Genomic DNA, 15,280 nt, shown 5'->3' with positions numbered 1-15,280 from the left:
TTCGCATTAATAATATGATGAATTGCAATCAAAAGCTTTAATTACTCTAATAATTCTGAAGGCACAAAGTTCACCTACTTTGAGCACTTACCAGATTTGACGTCGGACACCTCGTGAGTTTCACACAACGTAGTATTTAGCTTCGGGATTGGACTGACGTACAAGAAAATAGAAGTCCATTGGTTTCTTACTGCTGTTAGTTTGGTGTTTCTTATGTCTGGTTCAATTTAGTAATGTCATTTAAAGCTGTAAACATCTCTTTTGTGTTTCGATCATTCGATTAGGAGATTCTGGATATGGTTGCTTTAATTTGTACTTGTAGTAAAGAAATCCCAATCCGCTGTAATCTACCACTTGTCCTTACTTACAGATATCGATGAATGCGCCAGCCCTGAAACAAACCAGTGTGACACCAACGCTGAGTGTAGCAACACTGAAGGATCGTATACCTGTAGCTGTCGTGTAGGGTATACAGGAGATGGCAAAAGCTGTTCAGGTAATTGTTAAATTTGCACGAGCATTTCATCCACATTAGATTTGTTACAATCATTTTTCTCGAAAGGCAATGAAATTATTGCTATGCAGAAATAGAGAACGTTTTTAGTGGGAGAGGTGCGTCAAAGCTGAAATTTTGCTTTGATTCTATTCTTTTATAAACACAGATATTGATGAGTGTGAGAATGATGTGTGCGACTCCGACGCCAAGTGTACCAACACTGAAGGATCCTATGTTTGCGGCTGTGGTGTAGGATATACAGGAGATGGAAAGACGTGTACAGGTGGAAATTCTTAGTTTTTTCGTTTTCCGTGTCTCTGACCTGTAGTTAGGGTAAAGAAATCACATTCCACTGTAATCCAACACCATTATCCCTATTTACAGACATCGACGAATGTGCCAACCCTGAAGCTAGCAAGTGTGACACCAATGCTGAGTGTAGCAACACTGAAGGATCGTATACCTGTAGCTGTCGTGTAGGGTTTACAGGAGATGGCAAAAACTGTGCAGGTAGTTAAATTTGTGTTGAAGTGAATGTTAGGTTGTTCTACATTTCGTTAGCATTTTTAAGCACTGTGTAAAGATAAAAGACCATTAAGTATACATCGTTCGGACGTGTTTGTTTTGTTTGTTTGAACGTTCGGCCTAATACGTTCAACCTTTCAATTTATTCGTACTGGTTAATAGGGCTGAGTTTGACATAGAAAATAGGAACCTTCAGCGGCTAACACGGCGACGACAACGAGAACGTCAAAGAGACAATAGGATTTAATGAGCAAAACAATCGTTGTTGGCGTGCCTTGTGAATCATGGAATACAGCTGTTTCAACAAAGGTTGTCCGAAATAGCGTAAAAGCGTAGGTGACAATTCCGAATGGTAGTCAAGGAAGTACCCAATAAATTTCAATAAAAGCTCAGAATCCATATTGTCCACCATCTCAAGTCTTCGCTGTATGGTCGAGGCATTATGGATTCTGAGCTTTTATTGAAATTTATTGGGTATTTCCCAGACTACCTTACGGCATCGTCGCGTACGCGTTTACGCTTTTTTTTTTGTCGAAACAGCTGTATTTCTTTTCTAAACCAGTTATGTGAAATTTCCAAATTTTTATGGAGCCTTTTGAATTTGATATTTCGAAATGAGGTTTTTTTTTTTAGTTTCGCCTTGTGATTGACTTTCTCAACCAATAAAAAATTTAAAATCAAAACCCATCGTTACGTGCTCTCGCTTGTATTTCCGCGCCTTGCACCGATTCTTTGTATATTTACTTCGGATTCGGTTGGTTCATTGCCGTGTTTGCGTGCGTGTGTTGTGATTGGCCAGAGTGATAACTTCGGTTTTGATTTTACGATGATCAAGTGACAACCACTCTGTTTTTTAAATTTTTCAGTAGAATTTGATTCGTAGATCCCGTGGTGGTTGCTTCTCAGAACATGTGGTAATTGGAAAGAAATCCCATTCCACTGTATAAATCCATCAACTGTTGTTACTTACAGATATCGATGAATGTGCCAGCCCTGAAACAAACGAGTGTGACACCAACGCTGAGTGTAGCAACACTGAAGGATCGTATACCTGTAGCTGTCGTGTAGGGTATACTGGAGATGGCAAAAACTGTGCAGGTAAATCAAATGTTTTTATAGAGTGCGCATTTCGGAATCGGCTGCTATCTGTTGTGGTCCTTAAAGATTTCACTTGTTATTCTACCGGCTAAGTAATTTCTAAATTGTGATTGGCCGAGACTATCTACATTTCACCTTAATTTATAGCATATTTGTGTAGAAATTAAAGTTTCAATAGCGACGTACAACATGACCAAGCTTGCTGCAGATTTAAATAAAATTAAGGAGATTTCGTGGATTTGATCTTCGCGAAATTCAAGAACTTAGATGAAAACAAGACATTAGAAAATTGGGAAGGATGAACTCAATTCGTTTTTTTCGTGTCGAAGAAGCAACTGAATACACAAGTGTGATAAAACCTTAAGAGGCAGAAAAAGCGATTTAACACTATCAATTGTTTCTTGGTGGCGATTGCACTGGTGAGACGAAATTGATGTCGAAGATTTAAGCGCTTTCACAGCTAAATGGTCAGAATTAGCTATAAATAACCCTATTGAAGAATGGAAATTTGACCGAGCAAACTTTAATGAATGAACTTTTTGTAAGGTGGAAGAAATCGAAAACCTCTTATCTAAAGTTTGTTTGCGAATACTCTATAATAATATTTTTTCTGTTTTTTCCGAATGCTTAGGATACATTTTAATTTAAGGCCTTTGAATTCGAGCTTGATACAAACATCAGTGTGTTTTGTATGTAAATGAAAACAAGGTAGAATAAAAACAACGTGATTTTCATGTGAAAAAAGTGAGGTTTGTATTAAATCAAGTGCAAGTTCAGCCTCTCTTACACTCAAGGGTAAGGTCACTAAGCTCACATCTAGAAAATCGGCTATTCCTCGGTTTCTAGGATAAATAGGATAAATAGCTCTCTTAATACAGGAGAACCCCCCCTCGCCCAACTCGAACTTCCAAAGGAAACCAAAAATAGTTCGAGCTAGCGGGGGTCCCAGTGAGCGAGGCTGGTGTTGAACTTCAAGGATCCTGTTAAATATTGTGGTTTTATGATTTTTTTCACACTAACGAGTCACTTTGGAGCAGTAAGTTTGTTTCCTAACAGCGTTTTGATAAGAGCGTTTAGTTTGGCAATTTTAGCTAAAATTTTAAGGACAAAACAAAGGCTCAGATGGCCTTGTCCATACATAACATGCGTTATCAATGAGCTATATTCTGACATATTGAGGTTTACTGACCAACGTTTTTAAAATAGAGTTCGAGTTATCTGGGTAAATTTGAGCCAAAGGAAAGTGAAATTTGTTCGAACTAAACAAGTTCGAGTGAGCGATAGTAAATGACTGAAAAATGGGGTCAAATCCAGGAGAAATTGGATCTTTTTTAGTTAGTGCGGTTCTACTGTATTTGAAAATTATTGTCATAGTGACAACGTGATCCTTTCTGAATTCCTCCAGCTCTCACAAACTTTTTGAGTAAACATTTTCCAACACTTTGGAAAATTACTGTATAAATGCTACCATTCTGAGATCATGACAAGAAGGATATTACGAAACCTCCCGATAGCGGAAATAAACCCCAAAAGGTGAAGTTTGGATAATTCCCTTGTTCTACTTGTGTTGTTTAACACAGATGTTAACGAGTGTGAGAAGGATGTCTGTGACTCCAACGCACGGTGTTTCAATACTGAAGGATCCCACGTTTGTCGCTGTCGCAGAGGATATACTGGAGACGGCAAGACTTGTACAGGTATAAAAATTCTTTTAGGCTGAACACACTTAAGTGATGAATCCAGATCTTCGAAGTAAACGAGAAAAGGGTCGGGTGTTAACGATGTCTCCTCCTGAAAATAATTTGTACCCTCACGGCCTTATTTTATTTAAAGATTGGTTCATTATTGGGTTGGTGCGCCCTCTATTTAAAGGAGCTTAGATTTTACGTATAGTTGTGCACGTTTTGTTTGGAGTGTGAAAGTCATGCGTAGTATTCGTTATGATCAATATATAAATGGTTGCCAATGAAGTGTGGGGCTGAGCTTCACCTTACGTGAACATTTACCTGTACGACGTTCGGCATACCTTACAAAATGGACCAAATTTCCGAAATGTTATTGTGAACAGAAATTACCCTTGATGTGGACTCTAATCCTGCTTCAATCTCGGGGGAAAAAATCACTCACAAGCCTCAGGTCACCCATCCGGTTATAGTTTAACCTGTTGTCCGAGGCATAAAGCAATCAACGTAGAGCAAAGACCAAGACAGCAGATGGTATGCCTCGAACCACTGACGTTCAAATGTGATGTCCATTGCCTTTACCACTACGTAAACCGCACCTCTACATCCCCCTGCAATCTCGTTTGTGTTGTACTTGCATTTCGATCCATCACGTGACCTTAAGGTGGGGGTTAACCTGAAAGCCGTTTTCATGCCGCTTAAAATCGGTCAAATACAAATACCTTGTTTGCATTTCAAGCAATACAAAAACCCTCCATTTATAACACAAATCAATTATTTGGGGTGTTTTATGAATTGTTGGGTGATTTTTAGGTATATTTGGAAGGAAATAATGTTTCTTGAAGGATTGGTAAAATTAAAAGAAATAAGAAATGTTGAAGATTTAGTGAAGTTTTAAAATTAGAATTTGTAGTTAATAATTAATAGACGGATACCAAATTAGTCCACTAGCAACCTGGGGTGCTCTTGCGTGGTTATCGACTGTCTGTTAGTGTTCCAAAAATCATTTTCTTTCTTCTATCCATTCTTAAAACCTCTTCAAATTTCAGTCAAATTCAGGTAGAGCCCCACCCTAAGCGAAGACGACGACGACGCCAAGGAAAGCGGAACTTAAAAATGAAATTTGCGTTTCCTAAATAAATTCCAGATCATTTCCACTTGTTTAGTTTGTGTGATGTTTCCGAATTATCCAGGAGTTAATGTCATAGGGGCGGCCTTGTATGATTATATGAAATGATTCATCGTGCGTTCACGTTCTCCTTACAACTTTAATTTGGTCATTTCACGTTGTTGTTTTGTCTCTGTCTGTCTTTCTCTGTACTCGGTCTGAAGAAATAACAACCACAAAATTAGTTTTTAACATGATTTACACCAATTTTGTTGTTAATTTAATTTCACCAGATAACAATGAATGCCTGGTTGATAATGGAGGATGCCAACAAGTTTGTGTTAACACCGATGATAGCTACTTCTGTTCCTGTAACAGTGGATTTGTCCTGAAAGCCGATCAACAGACTTGTGAAAGTAAACATCGTGATTCTTTCTGAGTAGATAAACACAACTTTTCGTTTTTTCTTTCTTTCTTTCTTTCTTTCTTTCTTTCTTTCTTTCTTTCTTTCTTTCTTTCTTTCTTTCTTTCTTTCTTTCTTTCTTTCTTTCTTTCTTTCTTTCTTTCTTTCTTTCTTTCTTTCTTTCTTTCTTTCTTTCTTTCAGTACCATCCACTTACTGCTTGTAGCTGTTTCGTTTTGAAATCTGGGACTGATTCGCCAGCCTCCCGAATTTTATAAACTTCAAACTATAACTGCCGGCTACAGGATGGTGGATGCTATTCGAAATGTCTTGAGGATGTTCCAGTTATCATATTCTGTTGTTAAAACCTATGATGCATTAAGAAGCTGTTGTCAAGGATAGTTTTATTTTTTTATTTGTTTATTTTAGTCTAGTTCAGTTGATTTTGTTTTTTTCCCGTCAGAATTTGTATGTAATGCCGTGGCCGATGTAGCATTTATTGTGGATTCGTCAGGAAGCATTGGTAGGAGGAACTGGCTAAGGATGCTACAGTTCCTGAAAGACATGGTTAAAGCCTTCAATGTCGGTCCAGACAAGACCCACATCGCTGTTTTGGCCTATAGTACCGGGGCTAACGTGGAGTTCAGATTTAACAGGCTCACTGGCGCTGCCGTAACAGAGGAAGGATACTATGGTCTTATAGATAGGATTAGGTTCCAGAGAGGTTACACGTTTATTGATAAAGCTCTGCTGCTTGCTGACAGAGAGATATTTACAACAGCAGATGGAATGAGACCAGAACTACCACAGGCAAGTACAGTGTTTTAACTCTTTTAAGACTGTTCAATGATATACCTACCGTTTTAAGTTGACGGTTTTTTTTTTTTTTTCATTTTTGGCTAATAACTTTTACAGATAGGGAACAGTGGCAGCTACTGATTACAGATTTGTATTGCTTCCCCAGCACTTGCGTAGCTGTCCTATTCTGTTCTAAATTAGGTCATAATAGAATTTTCTCCTACATAGATTTAAAGGGACAGTATCACGCTATTTTTAGTAACACATTGAAAATCGAAAAGACGCTATTCGGTTGATATCAGCCAAGATATAATGACCAAAATCCCATTAAAAGACTATCAGAATGCAAAGAAACTATCCTCGGATATTTTCGCTGGCAGACGACCAAAATAAAAATGGGTTCAAATTTGAAAACGTCTGGCCAACGTTTTCAATTTTCGCTGTCGTAATGCGCTAACAATCGGTTGTGCTATATTTTGGTTCAACCTTTCGTGTCAGTAGAATCACTATTAGTATTTCTTTTAATTTGCGATTTAGAAATTAATTAACACAGTGTTCAAAGTTTCAATTTAGTGAATTTTTGCCCAAAATCATGATATTTCCCATGATACTGCCCCTTTAAAAAATGTCTTACTTTCGCGCCCTCCATTGACTAACCCATTCCTTCCCGGATTTTTATATCGGTTTCTCCAAAACTCATGAATACCCTTGTGAGGAGTCCAGAGTTGGGGAAGGAAATCATGTGTTTGACGGAAACAGGTTTAAATTGTTCAAAATAAAAAGCTCAGAAACACCCGAATTTCCACTCATAGTTGATATACCCCAAAATACAGCTTTTTGTACAGTTGTCAATAAATAGAGTTGCATTAGCTATGTCACACACCACAAATGCAAGTCAAACATTGCCAGTGTGGACAACCATATCAAAGATATGAAATAAATGTGATGGTATATTTCCAGGCTGATGAATGAATGAATGAGAATGATCATTTTCATATCAAAGATATTAAAGGGGGTGATTTCCCATCGCTCATGATGAGAACGGCGTCTTAGACGTTAATATATTCTGTAAAGAGTTAAAAGTCATTCTTGCACACTTTTGAAATCAGCAGAGTGATTCATGGGATAAGGCACCATGGCAATATCAAGTTATATATGGTGGCTCCTGTCCATGGCACGCTTTAATGTCATACGTGGAAATATATTCAGAAGTATTTCTTTTGTGGCAATGGACTTTGAAAATTTGAGCTGAGCAGTAAAGGGATATTGGGAAAATGTTCACCCTTTGGTGAAATTGCGTTGGTTTTGGTGGGCTTTTTCTTAATAGGTTGTATATCGGATTACTTGTAGGTCGCAATCGTTATCACTGACGGCAAGCAAACAACAGATCAGGGTTCATTTACAGAACTTTCAGAAGCATCCCGCGGGCTCAAGAACAAGGGTGTTACAGTGTTCTCTCTTGGCATTGGAAGGAATGTCGATCGAACTCAGCTGAATGACATTGCCAGTTCAAATGACAACGTGTTCACTGCCGCTAGTTTTGCAGAACTTGCACCTGTAGCGGAGACTATTGTGCAGAATTCTTGTCCTGGTAGGTTCATCAAGCTGTCTATACTTTATAAGTTCACCGATTTGTAATTTGAAATTAGAACGCTGGTGTTTGTGATGACAGAAGGAGTATTTTTGACCGCAGGTTCATTTGTTTTTTGCCACAAAGATGACTTAATAACAAATTCAGTCCTAACTGGTTTGCCTATGCCAGGGAACATTGTCCCGGTAGTCTGGGCCTGAAATATGATCAGCACATAAAAGAAAAATGTTAGCAAAGGAAGAAATGATCAAGATTGAAAATAGCGGTATTCTAAACTAGAGCAGAATCGGAACAACCCAATGTCCAACCAGTCATTAAAAATCGTTAAGAAGTGGTGGAATATACTTTCTTAATGGGCCTGTTTCGTTTAAATTTCTTAGACTTTTGGGACTGCTTCTTAGATAAGGTATGGTGGGCACTGGTAAATGGTTAACCTAATATTAATTTGTACGTTTATCTTTCTCTTTCTCTCTCTTCCTGTACCATTGTGCCGTTAGTAGTTCTAGTAAACGCCTTTTCTGGAAAATGGAAGTTGTCTAAATGATAATTTGGTATCCTTTACGCCACTGCTTTTCCTAAGTTGAACTTCATTGCTATAGACAATAGCTCATTTCCTTTGGATCTGTCGTAAATTTGTACAGTTTTGCCCTTTTCTCTTATTGCTTTTTTTAATCTTCATTGCCTCGTCAAGTAGACATTGCTATTTCTCTGTTCTCTTCTTGAGCATATGACATTTCCCATTGCCTCTTAATATGCGCGTTTCATATACTTTTGTAGGATACGTTACTCTCTTAAAATTCATATGATAGTAACTTATAAATTCCTATTCAGTTATATCTGATGGTATCATCCGCAGAGAAGACTTATGAGTGGGCTAAATCTGAGGCTAATTCGCAGCGTGCTGAATGTGATCATGACTGTGTAGTCATGCCTGGTTTTTATTAATAGTACAACGTATGTTTGTTTTATAGCGCCGACAGCACCGCCAACACCAGTGCCAACGACGCCAGGTAACTGATGTTCATTCTTGTGGTAGCTAAAGAAAAACAATACTCATGCATTGGAATCACATGTACTATGTACTTTTTTTTTCTCTAGCGGAAGACGTATGCCCGATTCCTATGGACACAACGTTTGTTATTGACTCATCTGTCTGTGATGACCCTGGCAATTGGAATCGCGTGCTGAAGTTTGTGAAAACGTTAGTCACCTTTTTCGATGTGTCAAAACCGGTAGGACGCATTGCCTTGATCCCATTCGGCACTGATGCTGAAGTGACACTCAAGTTTAACACCTTAACTGGAAGCCTTCTGAATGGAGAAGAAGTCAATAGACGAGTTGATCTCCTACAATGCCAGGGTGGTTCAAGACGAATCGACAAAGCATTAGATCTGGCAGACAAGGAAGTGTTGACTCAGGCCGGTGGAATGAGAGGTGTATCAAGGGTAAATTTCTATTCTGTTAATTATCAGGGTGAAACGTTTCTCAAAGAACTGTACTCCAAATTGTTGTGTTATTGATAACTGCGCTACAAATTGTTGCTTTAGAGCAGGGAAGGCGCAGTGGTTAAAGCAGTCGCCTCCCATGAATGTGATTCGGGTTCAATTTTTTTCTTCCTGTTGCCGATCAATGTGAAATTTATTCCAATTAGTGTTCTTGGATTGAAGCTTGTGAGGATTCATATTTTGGCAAAATCGATATTGGCTTGACGACGATAAACACAAAAACTTCGAAATTAGTGAACAGTAAATTTTTAGCTATCCTAGTTTTCAATTAGAAAAGCCACCACCAAAGTCTTGAACTGTGACGTATAACAAATGAAATGGACAAGAAAAAAAAAGTTATGTATGTCTGATTGCAAGTAAGTCAATACAACATTTCAGAACTGAGTTTTTCTGCGGTAATAATGAATGGACCTTAAAATAAACACTGCTTTGATGAAGTGACTTGAAAATATTGTGCCTTTAAGTCATCGCCGTTTGAAGCGACCAAAGCTTTGCTGGTGATTTTGTTTGTTTCAATACCGAGAATGACTGTTTTCTTCTCTGGGATCGTTCGCAGTAGCTTTTCTTGTAATTTTTTTAATTTACGCGCTTTTTTCATAAATCTCAGAAACGGCTCAAGAGATTGTTGGAAGATGTTCTTCACGCATTTTTGATGACGCCAACAACTCTTATTTCAAAGTTTCAATGAAGTTGATAGTCGGGAAAATCATTAAATTTAACGATGAAGAGGACGCATAAGCCGACGTAAATATTCACGTTACAAACTCGCCATTGACAAGTTATGGTAATTTATCCCATGCAATAGAGAAAACAACCAATCAGAGAGCTAGAAACCCGTTGCATATCCTGCGGTATGCAACTGGTAGTATTCCACGAAAAAAATCCCGGCTTTCCTCGAGGCCTACAAATTTTTCCCGCCGAAAGATCGATTGTAGAGCCTGCAGCAGGTCAAAATTTTCATTCGGAAAAAAAATTACTCAGTAACTAAAACGTGGAAGAAGAATACCCCAGTTTTGACCTTAATTTTGAATTCCTGATGAGTGGCATGGGATAAATTAGTTATACAGTGCTTTCTTGTGGTATACCGTGAATATTCCACTGGTGACTTTATTTTTCTTTGTATACACACGAACCTTTTTAGGCTAGCGTGTATAGAGCGTTTTCATTCACGTGACTACCGGCCATATTGGTTTACTGAAACAAAAGAAAGCATTTGCATAAAAATAGAGTTCAATTCCCAGAGGTTTAGTTTGGGACACCAACATGGCCGCCGTGACGTCATGTGAAAACACTCTATACTAAGAAAACTCAAGTCACTCGTGGGATATTTCACGGTATACCACTCGAAAGTATTGCAGAACTAGTATATATTCATATCAGTGTGTACGATATTCCGCCGGAACTGGTATATTTTGTAATTAATACCGTGCTATTATTCTTTTGGGTGACCACAAAGTAAAAAAATAACAATAATAATAATAATTTAAATGTGTTAGCATATCATACACGTTGAATTTGTTAAAAAAATTCTAAAGCAAGAAATGTCAGAGAAACTCGTTCTTAAGCTCGCAACAGGGAGATTAACAAGACTTTGGTGACGTCAAACAACTTCAGGGCACACTTTGGCAACATTCTCGATGTTTTGAAAGTGTTTACTTTTCGTTCATTTTACATTTACCTTACAAACACTATGTTTTGAAACGTTTTGCGATTTTTTTTTTTTTTTGGATCAAAACGTACAGAATTTTTTCCATTTTTGTACATTCTGGTAGGCACAAAATTCACTATTTCGAGATTTTTTGTTTATCATCGTCATGGTAATGTCGATTATAATACTAAAATATCAATCCTGACAAACATCAATCCAAAATCAATAAGTGGTGTAAATTTCATATTGATCGGTATCGGAGGAGACTACCAAATAGCCGGTTGAAAAAGTGATGAACCGTATAGAAACACCTTAAATAGTTAATACCAAATAGTTCAGTTTGTTTTGATTGAGTTTTCTCTAACTTTTTTTGTAGCCTGTATTTATAATCACCTCTGGAAGGCAAACAACAAACGAAGGACCATACACGCCTCTTGATGAGGTCTCTTCTCGCCTTCAGAGGAAAGGAGCAGCCGTGTTCGTGTTGGGTATAGGAAAAGAAGTTGATCCAACAGAACTTAGAAAAATTGCTTCTGGGCCAGATAATGTATTTACGGTTGACTCATTTGAGGACTTGGACGACAAAGCTGATTCAATAAAGAGAGGCATCTGTAAATTAGGTATTGTTTGTAATTGTTTATTTCAGGATACGAATGTATAATGCAAATGATACTGGTAGCCAGGGGGAATGTTATATGAGTATTAAGATTATTGCTTGTCCTGGTGAAATTTGCTGGACTTTCCATTCACTCCTGTGAGATGTAAATGTTGTGAACATTTTAGTTTTTATGGTTAACCAGGTATATATTTCGTGTCATTTATTGTGGTATTTTTTTTTTCTTTCAGCACCACCGCCTCCCACACCAACCCCAACAGGTAAGAGAGCACAAGTTTGTTAAGGAGGCGATTTCCAATTCGTTGACCGAAGATTTGCTCTTCAGTGACTGACCTATTTCACGTGATTTCACAATTTGTATTTGTGTATTATTGTTTACGTTTTTTTTTTTTCGCAAAGTTAGGAAGAAATTTTCGTGGCATAGAAAGTTAATATGATTGACAAACAAAGAGGATTAAATTGAAACTGAAAGGCTACTAGTAGGTAGCACTTGGTTAAACACATGAACATTAACATCAGATGAAACAAAATATGAACATATTTGGGAGAATTCTAGATGTTTCCGGAATACTACAGAAACTTCTTAAGAAGGGAAAATTCAAAACGGTTGGAATTCTCCTCAAAATGTGAATGCGTCATTTAATCTAATTTGATTGGCAAGGAAGATTCAGTGTTTGTAGTATTGCAAATGCCTTGTCTTGTACATGTTCTTTTGTGGGTTAAAGCAATGTTACAAAGGATAATTGTATATGCGAGAATCAGGAAGATAGCAAGTAAAGGCTCAGCTAAAGTAGCAATGGAATCTCCGTAGCTAGCCCCTTTTTCATTTAGTACGGTTTTGTTCACTATTCACGTCTACAGTAGATCGTGAGGGTATTTCTTTTTAGTTTTCATTTCAGTCATTATACGGAAGAGATGTCGTCAAAGGATGACCAAATTTGTCATCATATTAGATGACAAATGAGTTGAGGCAAAAAAACTAGACATTGCTGGCATTGTTTAGTCCAAGGTCAGCAATGGGAGCTCATTTCAGCAACCCTGGTAGGGTCCTGGTACTATGCCATAGGTGGAGAATGGGTTAGCCTACATGGGTATTGTGCACTTATGCTTAAGATTAACATCTCATTGAGTGGTCATGTTAGGACCTGCCCCTGCTGTCAACGAAATAAGGTTGCAGTGTCCCTTTTTCGCTGGGCATTGTTTTGGACACAAAGACATGTTTGTTAACAGCCTCCTTTGCGAACGACCTCACAAGAAGGCCTTGCAGAGAGGTCACCAGCTGACGTACCTTGCCCAGCTCACCGGGGACACTGGTTTGAGTTCTGCAGTGGAGATCCAGGCGTTTATGTTGGATCAGACTGTCTGGAAAAATTGCCTGAAGTAACTTAACTACCTAGAGGATGATTGTTTGTTTATGTGTTCTATCAGAAGTAGTGTTCTTTGTGCTGCAGCTGATGAAGTAGCTTTGCTATTTTTTTTTCTCACCAGAATTTGTGTGTAAGGCCGTGGCCGATGTAGCATTTATTGTGGATTCGTCAGGAAGCATTGGTAGGAGGAACTGGCTAAAGATGCTACAGTTCCTGAAAGACATGGTTAAAGCCTTCAATGTCGGTCCAGACAAGACCCACGTTGCTGTTTTGGCCTATAGTACCGGGGCTAACGTGGAGTTCAGATTTAACAGGCTCACTGGCTCTGCCGTAACAGAGGAAGGATACAATGGTCTTATAGATAGGATTAGGTTCCAGAGAGGTTACACGTTTATTGATAAAGCTCTGCTGCTTGCTGACGGAGAGATATTTACAACAGCAGCTGGAATGAGACCAGAACTGCCACAGGTATGAAAAACATTCTAAATGCATTTCATCGTTTCCCGTAATTTGCTGACTTTTTAAACTTATAATCTCAAAGTTTTGCCGGATAAAGTTCACTTATATCAATGTTGATGAGTGAAAATGAAACCTTTTATTTATTTATTTATTTATTTATTTATTTATTTATTTATTTATTTATTTATTTATTTATTTGTTTTGTACTGAGCATCGTTGGCAAAGTCCATTTGCCGATGTTCAAAGCTGTTTAGGAATTCTTGTCTTCTTGAAGTTTTTTTTAGATCGCCAAGGCACACTTCAGGTGCAAAGCTGTTAAGGTTACGTTTGTTTGGTAGGGACTTCCTTCAAAATGGGTTACATCTGATTGTTTTTGTAGGTTGCAATCGTTATTACTGACGGCAAGCAAACAACAGATCGCGGTCCATACACGGAACTTTCAGAAGCATCCCGTGGGCTCAAGAACAAGGATGTGATTGTGTTCTCTCTTGGCATTGGAAGGAATGTCGATCGAACTCAGCTGAATGACATTGCCAGTTCAAACAACAATGTGTTCACGGCTGCTAGTTTTGCAGAACTTGAACCCGTAGCTAAGACGATTGTACAGAGTTCTTGTCCTGGTGGGTTCAGTTTAAAGTTATCAAAACTCTCTAAAATCTCTATCCTAGCTAGGACCACCAATTGTTTAGTATGCAGAACTATTAGGCTTAAACCGAGGTTGATAAGGCTTTAGCGTGGTGCAAATTTTACCACGTGCAGGGAAATGCAAGTTTTGAGACGTTACCCAGTTTTTAACTAGAAATGATAGTGTACATTCGTTGAAACGCAAGAGGAATTATGGTAACCATCTCGCGAAACCGAGATTAGGTTTCGGGAAAAGTAGCCAAGGATACTTAGTTTGATAGAATGGAACAGTTGTATTAAATTCTCTTCCTTATTGTATCTTCTAAGACCTTATAAGTCCTAAGTACCAGACATTTTTTTATTTGTTTGGCTTGGATGTTGCTCAATGGAGTCTCATGCCAGTGTCTCCATTTAAGTGAGGTATTTTTGGTAACAAGGTCTTCCCATTTGTAGAGCCTGTAGTTATAATAACCAAATAATTATAGTAATTAGGTATTTTTACATATTTGCTTCTGTCTTCACATTTTGTGGTTTTGAGTTTTGTAAATGTAACTGTTTATTTATTTTTTTGTTTGTTTTTGTTTATTTATTTCCTGCCTGGTAGTCTCTTGTCCATCTAGTTTTGCTAATTTTGAGGTAAACACGATTAAAGCCTGGATGAGAACAAATATTTGGTCAAAACTGATTACAAAGGTCGGCATACACGAAGGGACTAGTCCCTTCGTGTGAACTACCCATTTTCTTAAAAAAATTTAGTCGCAGGGACGAAAATTTGGTCCCTGTGACTTGTCCACTCAAATTATGCTGGTCCCTGCGTGTGAACTGTTCGTGGGACAAGTCCCTGCAATCAAATGAAGATAAACTAATCACTCATCAGTATTTTAGGTCCCATAGCCCCTTGAAAACTCCGTTTGAAGATGGCGGCCGACGGTGAGGTTGAACAAGTATGCAAGCGGGTGGGGGCGGGTGTTATCCCTAGCAACAACCAGCTATTTCAGTTTCAGCCTTTAAAGCTTCAGCTGCTTTTATATAAACTTTTTTTTTCTTTTTCTTTTTCACTTAAACTGTTCACGTGGTTTCCTGGGGCCATTCTGCCTGTTGGATGTTTTCCATCGTAATTTATTTGTTTTTCAGTGCCTACAACCCCGCCGCCAACAACAACACCAGTGCCAACAACCTTGCCACCAACAACAACATCAGTGCCAACAACGCCAGGTAACAGACGTTTCTTTACTCCACGCGTGGTTTAGTTGTTCCAGTTAGTGTGTAGAGGTGCCCCCTGTTCTGTGGACACCGTTGTGACCTACAATTTTTAGTCCCCTCGAGCGGAAGCTTGAAATGAAAGAAAGTACTGTAGAGAA

At 38.3% G+C, this 15,280-nt stretch overlaps 1 protein-coding gene across 1 annotated transcript in view; it reads left to right on the top strand.

Moving 5' to 3' along the window:
* The window catches only part of LOC146448984 (uncharacterized), a gene marked incomplete at its 3' end in the record, with an annotated part of 85,567 nt that overhangs the window by 39,300 nt on the left and 30,987 nt on the right, over nt 1-15,280 (top strand). The window contains exons 47-61 of the mRNA XM_085102062.1: nt 371-496; nt 663-779; nt 881-1,006; nt 1,994-2,119; nt 3,700-3,816; nt 5,203-5,325; nt 5,775-6,121; nt 7,460-7,700; nt 8,672-8,710; nt 8,799-9,145; nt 11,230-11,473; nt 11,700-11,729; nt 12,958-13,304; nt 13,675-13,915; nt 15,054-15,134. Coding sequence (XP_084958188.1) covers nt 371-496; nt 663-779; nt 881-1,006; nt 1,994-2,119; nt 3,700-3,816; nt 5,203-5,325; nt 5,775-6,121; nt 7,460-7,700; nt 8,672-8,710; nt 8,799-9,145; nt 11,230-11,473; nt 11,700-11,729; nt 12,958-13,304; nt 13,675-13,915; nt 15,054-15,134 — 2,652 coding nt within the window. The remainder of the gene's footprint in view (nt 1-370; nt 497-662; nt 780-880; nt 1,007-1,993; nt 2,120-3,699; nt 3,817-5,202; nt 5,326-5,774; nt 6,122-7,459; nt 7,701-8,671; nt 8,711-8,798; nt 9,146-11,229; nt 11,474-11,699; nt 11,730-12,957; nt 13,305-13,674; nt 13,916-15,053; nt 15,135-15,280) is intronic.

This window comes from Pavona decussata, unplaced genomic scaffold, assembly GCF_977016875.1.
Source record: "Pavona decussata unplaced genomic scaffold, jaPavDecu1.1 SCAFFOLD_705, whole genome shotgun sequence".
In the NCBI taxonomy this organism is placed as follows: domain Eukaryota; kingdom Metazoa; phylum Cnidaria; class Anthozoa; order Scleractinia; family Agariciidae; genus Pavona; species Pavona decussata.
Note: the sequence above shows the minus strand (reverse complement) of the source record. Positions and strands in the feature narration are given on the sequence as shown.